Below are 14311 nucleotides of genomic sequence, written 5' to 3'. Positions count from 1 at the left end.
TGTGGAGTGGTCTGAGCCCAGCCGTGCCTCTGCAGTTTTGGGATGCAAAGGGCGGGATTTCTCCCCCGCCTCCCCCCAGGGCCCGAAAAAAAATTTTTTATAATTTCAACCCAGGTTCAATACTGGCATCCCATATGATACTCCTAAGCATTGCAGGAATGACCCCTGAGTACAGAGCCAGGAGTAACCCCTGAACACAACCAGGTCAGGCCCAAACATCAAAACAAAGATTATAATAAAGTATATAAACGTCTTAAGATATATACTGACTTAATAGTGATTAGTAGATAAAAGATATAGTCAAAATGTAAGGTTAGAAGCATAAAGCTCATTGATGTGGCTTCAGATACTATTTGATATTATAATAAACCATACTCTTAAATCAGGGTAGAGCTAAGGAACAATACCTACAAATATGATAAGATTTAATCAACTACATTTTAAATCTAATCACCTTTTTGTTTTATTTACAATTTTTTTCATTAAAGAACTGGGATTCTTCCAGTGTTCTATGCTCCCTCTTACTTCTCCTAGTTCCCCAACCTCCCACCTGCCACCTTGACAGGCACATTTGAAAGATCAGTGGTTGTAGTTTGGATCTCATGTTTTCAGTGTTGTCAAGTTTGTGCTTGGGATATACAGCTATGCCACTTCCATACATCATTGATATATCCAATACCTTTGACCCATGTTTTCCCTCATTATTTCCCTTTCTCCTTCATTGATTCCTTCTCTGCCCTTCTCTCTATACTCTGAGGTCAAGGGTGATTTAGGCATCCCCTTTTTTACTACATTATATTTTATCCACTTACTTTATATACTAAAATATGATAAGTGAGATCACTTATTCTGTTTGTCTTTCTTCTGGCTTACTTCACTCAATATGATACCTTCCAGTTCCAAGTAGGTTACAACAAATTGCATGATTTCATCATCCTTGTAGTTGTAATATATTCCATTGTCTATTTTATATATATATATATATATATATTATATATATATTATATATATATACACACACAAGCTCATATTCCATTCATCTACCATTGGGCACTAAGGTTGATTTCATATCTTAGCTATTAATGAATAATGGTGTGAATATTTCTTTCGAATCAATGACTTTTTTGTCTTTTGGGTAGATGAGTGGGGTTGCTGGGTCACATGGCAGCTCAAATGAGTTTACTGAAAACTCTTCCATACTCTTTCATACAACATTCCCACCAGCAGTGAATGAGGGTTCCTTTTTCACCATATCCCACCAACATATAACCATATTTTAATTATCTTAGGTATTTTGTACTTTAAAATAAATTATAAGATACAAAGTCTTAAAATAAACAAGGTAATTTATTTTCTATTAAACTAATCATAAAAAGAAACTTAAGAGTTATAAAATAATGCTTACATCTCTAAAGTTTTGTTATTCTGGAACATTTTTTATGAGAGTAAAAATATTTTAATAACTAATGGATTTATTCTTGATAGTTTAAATTAATTGTTCTTTGAGATCCATAGGCAGTCAAACATTTTCTTTACAACAAAGTTTGTTAGAAATTAAATGAATAATTAATCAAGATAGAATCTTAATTTTTCTTTTTTTCCCCTTTTTTTTTGTATGTTTAATTTGGTTTTTGGGTGGTTTTGGGTGGAGCGACGCCCGGTGGCTCTCAGAAATCACTTCTGGCAGGCTGTGGGGATCATATGGGATACCAGGAATTGAACCCAGATCTGTCCCAGGTTAGCTGCATGCAAACGCCCCACCGCTGTGCTATCGCTCTGGCCCCAGAAACTTAATATTAATAAAGAAATTACAGAGACATTTCACATTTGCTCAAGTTACCAATATGTCTTTATAGCTACTATTATCTGGCCTTGTTAGCGGAAACTATTGTCCAGATTTCTTTGATATATTAAGCTGCATTTATTTACATTTAAATCAAAATAAAGCTTTTCTCAAAGATTATTCCCACATACTTATTAGTTTATATTGCTTGATATAAGCCTATCTATTCTACTGCCTTACTGCTTTTGATTGATTGTAGTGAAACAGCAGTAAATCTACAGGAAAATCAATGTTCTTTTAGGAAGAGGAATTAAGGTTTATGTTATCATATAATCAAATATCAATGTGTCCATCTTTCTCTTTTTTGATGGTGTATTGAGTATGCCAGACAATATCTGAGCTTTGTCCAGACTTCTAAGTTAATTTCTTTTATAGTTTTCAAAGATACTGATCTTGGGGCCGGAGTGATGGCACAAGCAGTAGGGCGTTTGCCTTGCTATATGCTAACCTAGGACAAACTGTGGTTCGATTCCCCAGCGTCCCACGTGTTCCGCAAGCCAGGAGTGATTTCTGAGCGTATAGCCAGGAGTAACCCCTGAGCATTGCCGGGTGTGTGTGGCCCAAAAACCAAAACAAAAAGGTTACTAGTCTTGATTAGATTCTGTGCTATGCTGATTCTCTGCCTTCATTACTCTCCCATGACTCACCACCATACTTGCTTCATTTTGTAGTTCAAATTGAATTCCTGTGTGTGGGGAAACCTGTTCAATCTGTGGTTCGATCCCCCGGCATCCCATATGGTCCCCCCAAGCCAGGGGCAATTTCTGAGTGCTTCGCCAGGACTAACCCCTGAGCATCAAATGGGTGTGGCCCAAAAACAAAAACAAAAAAAAAGTTCATAGAGACAGACTTATTTGAATTATTATAAATTTTAACACTTATTTAAATTCTAATGTATGCAATAAATGTATCTATAATAAATGTATGCAATAAATTAATTTTAATGTTTAGAGTTTCTCAAACTGTAATGGACATACGAATTTTTCTTATTAAAATACAGCTTTTTATTTTGGTTCTCGAGGTTTGAGTTGAGGTCAGAGGTTTAATACAGATAAATACAGTGTATATTGCTTTTAGAAAACAATGATGGTTTAAAGGTTTATATTGGGTATAAAAACAAATGACCATAAGGGTAATTTATAAAAGTAATGCTGTTATAGGATTTTTTTTGGTGGCTATACACAAGTGTAACTCCTGACTCTATGCTCAGGAATCATTCCTGACAGGCTTAGGGCCATGTGGAATGCTGGTGATCAAACCCTGTTTAACTGCATAAAGGCAAGTGCCCTTCCTGCTATACTATCCCTAACTCCCTTTTATAAAGGTTCTTTTTTAAGTTTGATAAAAGAATATTGTATAATTATATAGCACATATAATTACATGTGTATGTGACATAACTGCTTTAAACTTGTACATCTGAATATTTCCCTTGCCTTTTTTTCTCTATCAAAATAAATGTGAAAATGTTACCTTCTTTAATCTTGTCTTCCTAAGGACTTTAAGGACTTTAGTTTTTCCTAAATTTGATTAGCCTAGTAAAAATCAGCTTATCCACAATTTTATATTTTGAAAAATTTAAACTCAGAATTGTTGAGAGTTGTCTAGTGAGTGCACACATTTTTACCTAGATTTGACATCTAATGTTTCACTGCCTTTGCTCTACTCTGCCTGTTTTTTTTTCCTTTGATATTTGTTTTGTTTTGTTTTAGGCCAACCCAAAGGTACACAGGAACTAAATCTTGCTCTAAGCTTAGCAGCATATCCTAGCAATTGCACCTGGGCTTCCCACATGTAGAGAGCACCTGCTCTTGTCCTTGGAGCTATTTCCCTAGCCTCTTCCCTTTGGTTAAAAAAAATTCTGTAGACATGCTGCTAGGAAAGTGCATTTAATCAAAATGTTACGTACAATAGTTGTATTATTTTATAAAGGAAGTTAATAATGTGATTCAAAAATTCAGTATTCAGTATTCAGTATTCAGTAGCTTGAGGGGAAGACAGTGAATGCTTTAAAGTATTCAGTTCTATTGCATGCTCTAAATGAAGTATAATAAATACTGCTAATAATAATTTGAATTTTTTTCTCCTAATAACTTGGTACTAGTTTGGTATATTTTGATAAGAGAAGAAATTTGAATTTTAGTATGCATTAGCTAAGTAAAATAGAGTCAGCATGAAGGTTTTAATGAATCTGTGCAAGCAATGCTGAATGAATTATAGTTACACAAGATTATGTTTTTGGATCAAGATCTTCTGTTTTCCAGATGATTGAAAAGGCACTGCCACTAGTCTTGGTTAGGTATAAGGGCCAGTGAGGCCCTTTTCCTGTTGGATAAGATTTTTGACAATCTGTGAGGTTATTGACCATATCACTATGTCTTCTGTGTTTGATAACACAGGTCTAAGTGAGCTCTCCTCTAAACTTTTTAGTTGATCAGTCTTACAGTCTTTTTTTTTTTAAACTGTTCTTGCCTGAACTATAAATATTGGTGAATGTTTTATAATATCAGTAATATATATAGTGCCTTTAAGTATTGACATTTGATCTTACAATTTCTGGGGCTTATGCCTCCCTGGATCCTCTGCTTAAAGTCTCACAAAAAGCTTTAATCAGGTTATTTACTGAGAATTCAGGTTGTTAACTAAGTCATTGTTTTTTGTTTGTTTGTTTTAAATATGGAACACTTCACGAATTTGCGTGTCATCCTTGCACAAGGTCCATGCTAATCTTCTCTGTATTGTTTCAATTTTAGAATATGTGCTGCCGAAGCGAACACCTGAGTCATTGTTTTTGTAGTTTTAACACTGCAGACCTTGTCTTCTTATAGGCTCTCATCTAGAACTCACACACAGCACCTAATGGCTCCTTGAATTGTCTTGTCACTCTGTCTTCCCCAACAATTCAGCACTATTCATTGAGTCAATAAGAAACCTCTAGTGCTAGTGTTTTAACAAGAGAAGTGTTTTATATAGCATTCCTGGATTACACCAGGAATATTCCATTACCATTGCCATATTCTTTTGATTAAATTCAGTCATTATTATCCACATTTTATGGGAAGTGATTACAGAAAGGTATGAATATGAACTTCAGGAGGTACACATAATGGAATGTCACATATACCTAAAATTTTGAAATAAGGTTTGTTTAGTCACTTATTCATCAAAAATACATTAAAGTTAACATGTTTTATTTAGGCTATGCCACAGTAACTACATTGGATTTTTCCTCTAGCTATAAACAGTTCTAAATTTGAACAAAATATATTTTCTGGTACTGGCTATTAGAGAGAAAGAGAGCATACAAGGTAAGCCCCACATTTAGGTTATCTTTGTATATTTCAGGGTGATTTTCTGCCTAGAATATTGGGAGCAGAATTCAAGCAAAGCAAAGAAATTTTGCTGAGGGTGTAAGGTTTGACATTTTAAGCTACTGCACCATCTCAAACTTGAAAGGCCAGGGTATTAGGGAACAGAGATTTAAAGATTGAGTCCCCAGAGCACATGGAGAAAGGATGAGCTGTTCATGCATAGTGATATGTTTCAAGGGTTAAGGAAAGTGCCTATGGTAGCATGTTAGAGATCCCATGGTGCCTAAATTATGTCGTATTTTAGCTTATCCAGAGTGCATATACTCAGTTCATATACTAAATGTTTATCTGCAATTTAAGAAAGTGGGGCCGGAGAGGTGGCGCTAGAGGTAAGGCATCTGCCTTGCAAGCGCTAGCCTAGGACGGACCGAGTTTCAATTCCCTGGCATTCCATATACTGTATTTGCCGGCGTATAAGACGATCCTTCAACCCATGAAAAACTTCCTAAAAGTTTTAAAAGTAAGTTACTTCTTAAAAGTAAGAGGGGTGCGGATCACTCCTCCCTGAAGCTGGAACAAGTTTCAGCATGCTGTGTACCAGCATATAATATGACTCCCGACTTTTAGGAAGTTTTTCATGGGTTGAAGGGTCGTCTTATACACTGGCAAATACGGTAGTTCCTCCCAAGCCAGGAGTGATTTCTGAGCACATAGCGAGGAGTAACCCCTTATCGTCAAATGCATGTGGCCCCCAAAACAAAAACAAACAAACAAAAAGGCCATGAAATAAGAATCATAGCTCAGAGAAAGGGGTAGGCAAATTATAAACTGTGTGTCAAATCTGGTCCACTGGCTTATTTTTGTATGGTGCATTTGCTTTTTCTAGTTGTTAACCTTTTTTTAATTTTTTTTTTTAACATTTTATGAGGCATGAGTTTATGTAAAATTTAAATTCTTCTGACCATAAAAATAAAATGTATTGGAAATGTAGTCATCCATATTGATTCATTTGCATGATATCTTTTGGGCTAAAACATCAGAATTGCTCCCTTGATCCAAAAAGCTAACACAGTTATGATCTAGCCCTTATGGAAAAAGTGCCAATTCCTATTACAGAGTAAGGATTGCTCTCAGCTGCCCAAATGAAACTAGCAGTTAAGCCATTTAGAATTTAGGATGGCCAGCAGGCAGAACAAAGCTCAAAAAATAATGTAATCTACTTGTTTGGCCTATTTTCTTTTCAGAAAGAACAACAACAAAAATAATTACTCAGTACTCCTCTGGAAATTACCTTCTTTAAGCAGGAAAACAGAAGATATTCCCCTCCTTCTTACTCCAGAGTCAACATCTCCCCCATGCCCTGTCCACCCCCCATAATTCTAACACCAACTAGGCATAGTATTGTCCACAGTGGGAAACACTGTTATAGAGCACTGCACCAAAATCACAGTCACAAACATCACAATCAATTGTTACTAGAAACATGGAGAGTAGGAAAAGTTTAACCACATTTGGAGGGAAAAATGCATTCAGTATAAATTGGTGCTGAGATAACCCAAATTTCACATTAAGAAAAATAAGGGCAACAGTTAAAACAGATTAAAAAAATTAATTAAAAAAAAAACCCACCATTAACAGATACTATAGAACCAGAAAGAGCAATATGTAAAGTGATTTTTTTTTTTTTTACTAGATGGGGGCAGAGTGATCATATAGCAGGTAAGGACCTTGCCTTGCACAAGGCTGACTCATGTTACATCATCTGTACCACACATGATCCTGAGCCCCACCAGGAGTGATCCCTGAGTGTGGAACCAGGATTAAGTCCTGAGCACAGCCTTGTGTGACTCTTTCCACCCTTCCTTCCAAAGGAAAAAAAAGATAAATTTTAATGCAAAGACTTAAACTGTAGTGAGATTTTGAAGACATACTAATTGAATTTTTCAATGTGATAGTGAAAAAGAAATTGGAGGATAGTACAGTCCTATGATATCTAGGATAATAGTGGAATCTCAGCACATGTAATTGGAATCCCTGAAGAAAAGGAGAAAGAATGGTAAAAGTGGTAAGAAGCATTCATTCCTTCATCGTACCCACAGTGGTTTGTTCCCTGCCCCCAGATGGTTCTGCCCAGTTCACCTAGTTATTACCTGGCACCCCAATGCCCAGACAACACTGGCTATTCAGGCCCTCACTTTGAACTGCTGCCCACTTGACTTAAATTCATTAGGAAGCTCTTTGGGTCTCCTCAGCCCCTACTTGGGCCTCCCCAGTGTCCCAAAAGAAAAGTGATACTTAGGCACCAGGGATATAACTGATAGGTCTTTTGCTTTTCATGTGTGAGGTTCTAGGTTCAATCCTTCATCCTTCCCTCCCCCTCTCTCTTTCTCTCTCTCCCTTTTCTTTCTCACTTCTAGGGTTAGTTCTTCCCCCACCTCCCTACAATTTTATTTTTTATTTTTTTATTTTCAAAGTTAGAGTAATCCAGACTGTTTACCAGCATAAGGATAAGGACCAATATATAAAACAATGGATTGAAAATGAGAGGGCAGATACAAACACAGACATTTATGATCAGTTAATTTTCTTTGTGAATGCCAAAATAATTTGGTGAGACAGAATCGTTTTTCAACAGATGTTCAGGGACAACTAGATATTCACATGCAAAAGAATCTAATTGAATCCTATAAAAAAAAATAGGTAGGTTGCCAGGATATAACTCAGTAGTAGAGCACATGTCTTGCATGTTTAAGACCCTGGGCTCCATCCTCAGGGATGGAACTCTGGTGCAGTCCTTGAGTGGTACAAGGTACAAAGTAGGACTGGATCAAGAGATTCAGGTAGAAGAACTTAATGTGGTCAGAGAAAGTCCAAATGGCCTTTGCTCATGCTCTGCAAACCAGAGTCCTGGGTGTGATTCCAGGCACAGTATGGTTCCTATGTAGACCCTGAGTATGCTACCTAAATTCTTAAATGGTACCTAATTATGGTACCTAAATTCTGTAATAAAAAGACAACCCAAGTAAAAATGAACAAGAGGTTAAGGTGATAGATAGCTTAAGTGGAAGAGCCAAATTTGCTTTCTCACACCACATGCCCTCCTTCCATTGCCGTGACACCTGGCCCAGCACCAAACTTTCCAGCCTGCATCATTGGGCTGCTGAGCATTGCTGGAGTTAATCATATAAAAAGTAAGTGGGGAGAGGGTTTAAGTAGCTATTCTAATTAAATAAATAGGCACTAAACACATGAAAAGACACTCAGCATAATTACTCATCAAGGAATTGGAAAGAAAAACTCCAGTGAGTTACCCCTTCACTGTTACTAAGCAGCTCGACAGGAACTGATTATTTGAATAGTTCCTTGTGCTCTAGGCAATTGTGACCAGCGGGTAGGTAGGTAGTGATTAGTGACTAACTCTTTAATCAATAGAAACAATTTGGACGCCATTAGAATCATTCTTCTAATGACTTGACAAAGGTCTGACTATACTCTTAAAATGTATTTTAGGAAGGAGATATAGGATGCATGCTGGGAACAGGGGTGGAGGGAGGACAACACTGGTGGTGGGAATGCCCCTGATTCATTGTCACTATGTACCTTAAATATTACTGTGAAAGAAAGAATTGTAATTTACTGTTCACAACAAAAAAATTTTTTAAAAAGTACTTTAGGAAATACATAATTTAAGTTTTCTTTTTTCTTTTTTATTCCTTTCTTTTTTCGTAGGAGGGCATCTGTTATAATTTTCTTAGTCATCAGGAGCTTTCTATTACTTGTCTAAGTAAATATACTACTTAAGTTACCATATTGTCTATTAACATGGTAACCTAAGTAGTATATAACAAATGCTATTGTCTAGCATTGCTGCTTGACTAATTATTTTTTTCACCGAAGAACTTGGTCATTTTTGGGTTAAAATTGTGTCTGAATCGAATGATTATGTCCCATGTTAGATCCTGTGGAAGACGGGCTCTTGCAGAGTGATAAAGCATCATTTCAGGTGCTCTTGCTCCAGCACTTGGGAGCTTTATGAATCTCTGGACTCTGTTCACTCATCAAGCTTTAAAAATTTTAACCTATATCACTTGTATAAAGGATAAAGAACACAATGTCATATACTAAGTATATAATTAGTTTTAGCTATTTGGTTTTTCAGTGAAAAGTCATCTCATTTGTATTATATTCAATGACCATAGATAGCTTCAAATTTCAAAAAGCTAGTTAAGTTGTATTATTTATGGTTGTTTAAGCAAAAAAAAAAAAAAAAGCCTACATTTTTGGGGTGGCATCTTTAAGGTCTGACTGATTTACAACAAACTATATTAAACCATATTAAAACTTCTAATGTTAAGTTTATCATACATTTTATGTATTCTGCTGGGAAGAATTCATATTTAGCTGGAGAATAGAAGAATCCACCCACTACTTAACTGTTGATTACTCGCTCTGTATATGTGAAGTTTTAGGTTCGATTCTCAGTTTTGTCACCCCAAAATAGTGGTTGGTCATGAATGTTTATTTACTTATTGACCTTTTATTTGACAGTTTCCTGGTGTTTTGTTTGTTACCAATAAACGTTTTAAATTTTATTTAGTTGCTACATTTTACTTTTTAAGCTTTTTCTTTTTCTTTTTCTTTTTTTTTTTGTTGTTGTTGTTGTTTTTTGTTTTTTTGGGTCACACCTGGAGGTGCTCAGGGTTTACTCCTGGGTCTGTTCAGAAATTGCTCCTGGCAGGCACAGGAGACCATATGGGATGCCGGAATATGGGCCATCAATGGTCCTGGGTCGGCTGCTTGTGAGGCAAATGCCCTATCTCTCAGGCCCCAAGCTTTTTCTTTTGACTAACTTATTAATTGAGGTAGCATTGGTGTAGTGTAGATGGTTGTATGTTTTAGGGTATCCAGTAACCATGCCATTTTTACTTACCACATACAAATGCAATCATTCAGTTTGTGCTGTGGCATCTGCTATACATTCACTAGGGAATCATATTTGAAGTTAATCTTTTTTCAAGTCAGCCAGCTGTATGCACTGTGCTATTCTTTTGATGCCGGGCAGCGGTAGTGAGCTCCCCTGCCCCACCAGCAGCACAATCACTGGATCACATTCTGAAACTCTACATGCAGAAGTCTCAAACTTTCTAAACAGCGGGCCAGTTCACTGTCCCTCAGACAGTTGGAGGGCCAGACTATAGTAAAAACAAAAATTATGAACAAATTCCTATGCCTGCTGCATATATCTTATTTTGAAGTGAAGAAACAAAATGGGAAAAAATATAGTATGTGGCCCATGGCCATAGTTTGAGGACCACTGCCCAGCAATGCTTCCTAAAGTGGGCAATACTGCCACGTGGATGTGCATGTAATTGTTCCTGTTTGTTCACTTAAAGGTATATTTTACAGAGGGGTGCTGAATGATTATTTTTGTCTGAAAGGGGGTAGTAGGCTTAATAAGCCTGGAAACCTGTTCAGTAGACTTTTACTTTCAATACACTCTTTAATAAATTATATGAGATAATCAGTACTTTATTAAAACTTGGTTTGTGTTAGGCAGCTTCTAAGCTGTTACAGGGAGGCTAGGCCAGCGTAAGATGTTTGGTAGGTTAGGCAGACTTCAAGTATTTTTTTACTTAGAATGTTTTTAACTTTCATGGGTTTCTCAGAATGTAACTCCATTGTAAGTAGAGGAAGATCCATAAAGCTGCTATAATCATATATGTTAAGAGTTTTTGTATCAGACTTATCCTTTTATTTCGTCTCTTAGCTAAATATCTAGTTGTAGAATGACTGTATCAGGTGGTAGGTATATTATTATTTTTCAAAGAAACTACCAAACTTTCCATAACTGTGTGTCTTACATTCCCACCAATAATATGAGAGTTCTGTTTTATAATCTTGCTAGCAACGTGAGTAATCAGAGCTAATTTTTAAATCACTGCCTTTTCACACCTTTTTATGTTTTTATAGACATGTTATAAACTGATTATTTGTGAATAATTATTTGTAAAAACTTATATTAAAACATGTACAGAATAAGTTACTTATAAAAACAAAAATGTCTGATGTCTGTAGATATACAACTTTATTTTTAATATTTAGGATTGTACTGAACTCTTATTGAAATGGTAAAAGATAGTTTGGTAAAAACAAATACTGAAAAACTGGAAGCAGTACAGTTCTGTAAGAACTAATTTAAAAAATATTTGTACCTGTTTTATATTTTTGTGTTTTTCTTTGATAGAGTTTCCCTGAAAAGGATCTTCTGCATTGTCCATCAAAGGATGCAATTGAAGCTCATTTTATGTCATGTGTGAAAGAAGCTGACGCTCTAAAGCATAAAAGTCAAGTAATCAATGAAATGCAGAAAAAAGATCACAAGCAACTCTGGATGGGATTACAAAATGGCAAGTGTAGCAGAGTTTAATTTCTTTGTTTTGTGAGACTAGAGTGAGTAAGACCACATCAATGTTGTTTAGAAGTGGCTTTTGGCAATACTTTGGGGAACCTGTGGTGCTGGGCATTAAGTCAGAGTCAGCTGGTTGCAAGATAAGCAACTTGACCCCAGTACTATCTAGCCAACAGTGTTTAATTTCTAACTAAACTGATACAAAGTATGAAGGAACTATCATTTTTTGAGTAATAAATTTTAGGTTGATTTATAGTCTGTAATTTTTATTAAGCTCTCATACAAATTCAGTACACTGGTTTCAGTAGCACAAGAAACACATTTTATGAATAGGTAGTTATATTTCATGTACTTCATATAAGATTTTCTGATTTCTTTTTAGGGTTGGACCTAAGTCATAAATTTGCTTATTATTTTTATAGTAAGCTCATTAGTTTCATCTTGGTATTTCTGAGCTAGATTCTAAGTTTTGGAAAGGTGGACCCTGGATCTTCAAATTGCTGAGTATTCAAATTCTTGTTAAGTGATTAAAATGTAGTGATACTGTAAGAGACTTCTGTATAGAGAGTTATAGAAAGTTAAATTTTAAAGACGAGGACAGAAATTTTCTAAAGGGAGAAAGGATCTGAAAATAATTTAACTTTAAAATAAAAATAAATAAATGCATGTCTAAGGAAATATTCTTGAACTGTTATTCAGATGATTCCATATGATTCCAAAACTGATTAAAATGTTTCACTTGGGGTATTAGAAAATTGTGTCTAGTAGATAATGGCCAAGAATTGTGAAATAAGTGAAGGACTGACTTAGTTCTATAGGACAAATTACTCAAAACATTTGAATTTCAGTTTCTCATTCATTAAAACTAGAGAATGTCTCATAATGGTCTATTACAATGTTATTAGCATCTTTAATAAAGCAGTAGTATAATTTATGTAAAAAATATTTTAAAAGAAGGAAAGCTGTAAAAAAAATTTAAAAAAAGAAGGAAAGCTGTGATTCAAGTAAAAGTAGAGGTGTTTGCCTATGTGGCCAACCAAAATTCAATCCTCATTGCCACATATAGTTCCCTGAGCCTGCAGGAGTATTCCCTGAGCATTACCTGATGTGGCCCCCAAATTAAAAAAGAGAGGAAAGCTGACTTGATAAAAAGAATTATTGTGAATTATTGGGACTCTGGAACAAGAGTTGGCATGCTGATCATGGGCTTGTTGTAAATAATGATTGACTAGAGAGATAGATAGCTTTTGCATGTGAATGTTTGCTTTGCAAATAAACGTAAGACAACAGGTTTAGTCCCTGGTGGCACCATTTATGATGAGCGTACTATAAGATTCTGTGTGGCAGGCAATTTTCGGTTGCACTGAACCAGCTGTGTGACCATCACACAGAAGGGGTGCATTGTGGGTGGTCACTGCTAAAGCATTTATAAGCACCATGGCCAAGAAGTATAACTACTGGCAAGCTCTATTACTAGAATGTGCTTGAGCACCACTGCTAACATATGCAACTCCTAGCAAGCACCACATCTGAATGCACAAAGCTTCATAACCAGGTATATAGGTTACTGTGACTCCTGATTATCTTAACAACTATAATGAAGGAAAGGGGAAAATAAATGGCTTTTCATTAAAAATTATTAAAATTTGATATATGGTTATTTTTATCTTGTCTGATTGCTTTCATACACTGACACTGTGTTAAATATCTGACAGCAACCATCAACCCATAAAGTGAAATGTTTGCTCTCATTTGTCAACCCATAGAAAATAACCAAACCTACAGTTACTATTTATCATAGATATATAGAATGAATCAAACAGCACATGTTCAAAACTTAGTATAATTTTTTTGTTTGTTTTTTGGGCCACACTTGGCAGCACTCCTGGCTCTGCACTCAGAAATCGTTCCTGGCAGGCTCAGGGGACTCTATGGGATGCCAGGGATCGAACCAGGGTTAGTCCTGGGTTGGCCACATGTAAGGCAAACAACCTACCATTAGGCTATCGCTCTAGCCCCAAAACTTGGTATAATTTAATTTAGCAGACTTAGTCCAGTTACTAGTTCCATTGATATTTTTGCCACAAAATTCCTTTTTTGGCCTTAGCTCATTTTCTTTCTTGGACATATGACTTTTTAGGTTAATTCTCATTCTATTAAGTTTGGGTTTTGGTTCTCCCATGGTCATGTTAAGGGATCATGCATTGCCAGGGATTGAGCCCAGTTCTTGGTGTTTTTTTTTTTGTTGTTGTTGTTGTTGTTGATTTTTTGTTTATTTTCTAATGATGAAATAGTAATTAACTCTAGCCCCTTGAGTCATCTCCCCAGTGCAATACATTTTTTAAATTGTAGAACTTGCCATGGCTCAAGGATGCAACTTTTATGGTATTTACACATACCAATGCGCAGATCTGTGGAAAATTGCTTGTGGAGAGTTGTCAGGGTCGCACTCTGCATGAGGAGAACGTCACTTCAAGACCTACACTTGCAAAGCAGACACTTTTGCTATTGAGCTGTCTTTTTGTCTTTACTTATATTTTGATGCTCATTTCTGTTATAATTTTTTTTAATATTTTTTATTTAAACACCTTGGTTACAGACATAATTGTGGTTGGGTTTCAGTCATATCAGATGACACCTCCACCACCACCAGTGCAACATTCCCATCACTAATGACCCAAATATCTTTATGTACACTACTTTATGTAGTTTTTAATCTTAAGATCTGGTTCAGCTGACTAAAGGGCCCT

The 14311-nt window shown here is 35.8% G+C and overlaps 1 protein-coding gene and 1 non-coding gene across 3 annotated transcripts in view; one reads left to right on the top strand and one right to left on the bottom strand.

Moving 5' to 3' along the window:
* ATG5 (autophagy related 5) overlaps positions 1-14311 on the top strand; it is a 125465-nt gene that overhangs the window by 47135 nt on the left and 64019 nt on the right. For both annotated transcript variants that reach the window (XM_049771222.1, XM_049771221.1), the window contains exon 5: positions 11397-11563. In XM_049771222.1, the coding sequence (XP_049627179.1) occupies positions 11397-11563 (167 nt within the window). The remainder of the gene's footprint in view (positions 1-11396; positions 11564-14311) is intronic.
* Positions 4512-4618, bottom strand: LOC126008506 (U6 spliceosomal RNA). The gene has a single exon (XR_007495833.1). It is a non-coding gene; the product is annotated as a U6 spliceosomal RNA (small nuclear RNA).

Source organism: Suncus etruscus, chromosome 4 (genome assembly GCF_024139225.1).
Source record: "Suncus etruscus isolate mSunEtr1 chromosome 4, mSunEtr1.pri.cur, whole genome shotgun sequence".
Classification (NCBI taxonomy): Eukaryota; Metazoa; Chordata; class Mammalia; order Eulipotyphla; family Soricidae; genus Suncus; species Suncus etruscus.
The sequence above is the reverse complement of the archived record's forward strand: the minus strand, read 5'-3'. Positions and strand labels throughout refer to the sequence as shown.